General features: G+C 40.6%; 1 protein-coding gene across 1 annotated transcript; it reads right to left on the bottom strand.

The window, feature by feature from the left end:
- Positions 1 to 656: 656 nt before the first annotated feature.
- Positions 657 to 2,233, bottom strand: LOC135574411 (endonuclease domain-containing 1 protein-like). Its single transcript, XM_065026001.1, has 2 exons — positions 1,806 to 2,233; positions 657 to 1,256 (listed from the first exon to the last, which is right to left on the bottom strand). The coding sequence occupies exons 1-2, from the start codon at positions 2,130 to 2,132 to the stop codon at positions 657 to 659; spliced, it is 927 nt and encodes a 308-aa protein (XP_064882073.1). The 5' UTR covers positions 2,133 to 2,233.
- Positions 2,234 to 3,252: the final 1,019 nt, after the last annotated feature.

The raw sequence follows: 3,252 nt of genomic DNA, 5'->3' as shown, positions 1-3,252 counted from the left end.
TTATAACCCTTATGACTTAACCCTTATAACCATTAAACCCTTATAGCCATTAAACCCTTATAGCCATTAAACCCTTATAGCCATTAAACCCTTATAGCCATTAAACCCTTATAGCCATTAAACCCTTATAGCCATTAAACTCTTATAGTCATTAAACCCTTATAGCCATTAAACCCTTATAGCCATTAAACCCTTATAGCCATTAAACCCTTATAGCCATTAAACTCTTATAGCCATTAAACCCTTATAGCCATTAAACCCTTATAGCCATTAAACCCTTATAGCCATTAAACCCTTATAGCCATTAAACTCTTATAGTCATTAAACCCTTATAGCCATTAAACCCTTATAGCCATTAAACCCTTATAACCATTACACCCTTATAGCCATTAAACCCTTATAGCCATTATAATTTAACCCTTATAACCATTAAACCCTTATAGCCATTATAACTTAACCCTTATAACCCGTATTACTTAAACCTTATAACCATTAAACCCTTGGCTCTCGCCATCTTTATGTTCCCCTCTCCGCTCCCCTCTCCGTTCCCCTCTCCGTTCCCCTCTCTGCTCCCCTCTCCACTCCCCTCTCCGTTCCCCTCTCTGCTCCACTCTCCGTTCCCCTCTCCGTTCCCCTCTCTGCTCCCCTTTCAAAACTCATGACATTTCAACACATTCACTCTCCGTCTCTTCCCTGGTCCTCGTATTAACCTGTTGTACTGTAATGTTTCTTGGACAATTATCGTGAAACACCTTGACAGTACCATTGTAGCTTTGATTCAACTTGGCTTCGAGTTTTCCCAAGGTTTCCAGGTTCAATATGCTCCCACTGCCGTTTGTGTTCTCCCCCCAGTATGCTCCGACCGTCCAGTTCTTCGTGTTGTTGTAACAGCAGAAGGCTGTCCACATGAGATACGGGATGTTCACTCTGTTGTTCAGTGTGTTATTCTTACTGGGCACGGCTCCAGTCACCACATAGGCTTTTGTCCTGTTGTTGGTATCGTTACAGTTCTTCACAAGAGCATCTCTGACTTTGCCCTCCATTATCCTCCATCTGCCTTGGTTGAAGTTTTGGTACCGGGGAACGGCGTTTGTCAGGGTGGAAGTGGACTTCTTGGTATCATTATCAGGTGCGTGTGAACATGGGAACAAGTGACCTCTATGCAGACTCCGGTTGTTGTAGTCTTTGTTCACAGCCTGGTGTGTGACAGCTGTATTATTCACCTTCATGTCTCTTTGGTCCTTTATATCTTCAAGCTGCAGAAACATCAGACGGATATTAAAACTCTTTTAAATGTTCAAACATTAAAACTCATTAACAGGTTCAGACATTAAAACTCTTTTAAATGTTCAAACATTAAAACTCATTAACAGGTTCAGACATTAAAACTCTTTTAAATGTTCAAACATTAAAACTCATTAACAGGTTCAGACATTAAAACTCTTTTAAATGTTCAAACATTAAAACTCATTAACAGGTTCAGACATTAAAACTCATTAACAGGTTCAGACATTAAAACTCTTTTAAATGTTCAAACATTAAAACTCATTAACAGGTTCAGACATTAAAACTCTTTTAAATGTTCAAACATTAAAACTCATTAACAGGTTCAGACATTAAAACTCATTAACAGGTTCAGACATTGACTCACACAAAAAGTCACAATTTCACAATCCAGACGTAAGCTGAAAGTGGTTGGACCGAAGATGCATTACTGTCTCAAAGATACTGTATGTCTATATACTTATCTATATATCTATACCAGTAATAAATACACATGTTGAATGAATAGAGATTAGAATTACCTGAGGCTCCATCATCCAGGACTGACTTGGTCTGATTCCCCCATCACCAGTGAAGGTGTAGGCTGAGAACACAGGGATCCTGTTGATCGTGTCGTAGAGAGTTGCAAACCTGTAGATGTTGTTGTACAACTGGCAGATCGGCTTGTAGCGGTTCTGGTTCTGGACCGTCCCACCAACCAAAACACCTGTGAGATTTGGAGTTGTCCCCTCCAGGAAGAACGTCTTGCACTGTGGAACATCACTGAACTTAACCACTACATGAGAGAGAGCAGGAGGAAGGAGAGAGAGGAGGAGGAGAGTGGAGAGATGATTCAATACCCCCATCATCACCTGAAGACTGTACACCACAGAGACAAAGATGAAGTTACAGAGACCAGTTGGTAGGCTGGAGACTGTTGAGCTGAGTCAGGACAGACTGATTTAAATAGTTATTAGAGACCAGTTGGTAGACTGGAGACTGTTGAGCTGAGTCAGGACAGACTGATTTAAATAGTTATTACAGAGACCAGTTGGTAGACTGGAGACTGTTGAGCTGAGTCAGGACAGACTGATTTAAATAGTTATTACAGAGACCAGTTGGTAGACTGGAGACTGCTGTGCTGAGTCAGGACAGACTGATTTAAATAGTTATTACAGAGACCAGTTGGTAGACTGGAGACTGCTGAGCTGAGTCAGGACAGACTGATTTAAATAGTTATTACAGAGACCAGTTGGTAGACTGGAGACTGCTGTGCTGAGTCAGGACAGACTGATTTAAATAGTTATTACAGAGACCAGTTGGTAGACTGGAGACTGCTGAGCTGAGTCAGGACAGACTGATTTAAATAGTTATTACTGAGACCAGTTGGTAGACTGGAGAGACTGTTGAGCTGAGTCAGGACAGACTGATTTAAATAGTTATTACTGAGACCAGTTGGTAGACTGGAGAGACTGTTGAGCTGAGTCAGGACAGACTGATTTAAATAGGTTTTCAGAGACTCCTCCTTCATGTGTCAAGACAAATAGGGTTGATTTGCATAAACTCCTCTGTTTGTTTCCATGGAAACTGTGTGTGACACACCTACTGTAGTTTCTGACTCGTATGGACCCAGAACTTAATCACACAAGATTATAGTTCTGGGTTAATGAGATTAGACTGCTCTAAATAGTGACTGCATCCACACTTTGGTTCTGGTAGAAAAACGTTTTAGGATAAAAACATGACTTTACTCAGCATAGAGTCTGTCAGAAGATACACATCACACTATTACAACAGTGGGACTGTTCTGGAATTACGGTTGCATTCAGTAATATAACTATAAATTATATCTATTGTATATCTATTGTTTTTATTTTTGTTGTTGTTGTGTGATTTGGACTAATCCCCTCTACAACACGGAACTCCACTAATCTACTGACGGAACGCAAGAGGTGGCTAACAACAGACCTCCATCCTATGCTAGCTTGC

The sequence above is a fragment of the Oncorhynchus nerka genome, linkage group LG12 (assembly GCF_034236695.1).
Source record: "Oncorhynchus nerka isolate Pitt River linkage group LG12, Oner_Uvic_2.0, whole genome shotgun sequence".
Classification (NCBI taxonomy): domain Eukaryota; kingdom Metazoa; phylum Chordata; class Actinopteri; order Salmoniformes; family Salmonidae; genus Oncorhynchus; species Oncorhynchus nerka.
Note: the sequence above shows the minus strand (reverse complement) of the source record. Positions and strands in the feature narration are given on the sequence as shown.

Bases quoted from the DNA above. Each gene is read 5' to 3' on its own strand.
- LOC135574411 (XM_065026001.1), bottom strand. From the start codon at position 2,132: ATGATGGGGGTATTGAATCATCTCTCCACTCTCCTCCTCCTCTCTCTC. The intron at 1,257-1,805 runs GTAATTCTAATC...ATGTTTCTGCAG, and splicing joins CCTGGATGATGGAGCCTCAG to CTTGAAGATATAAAGGACCA.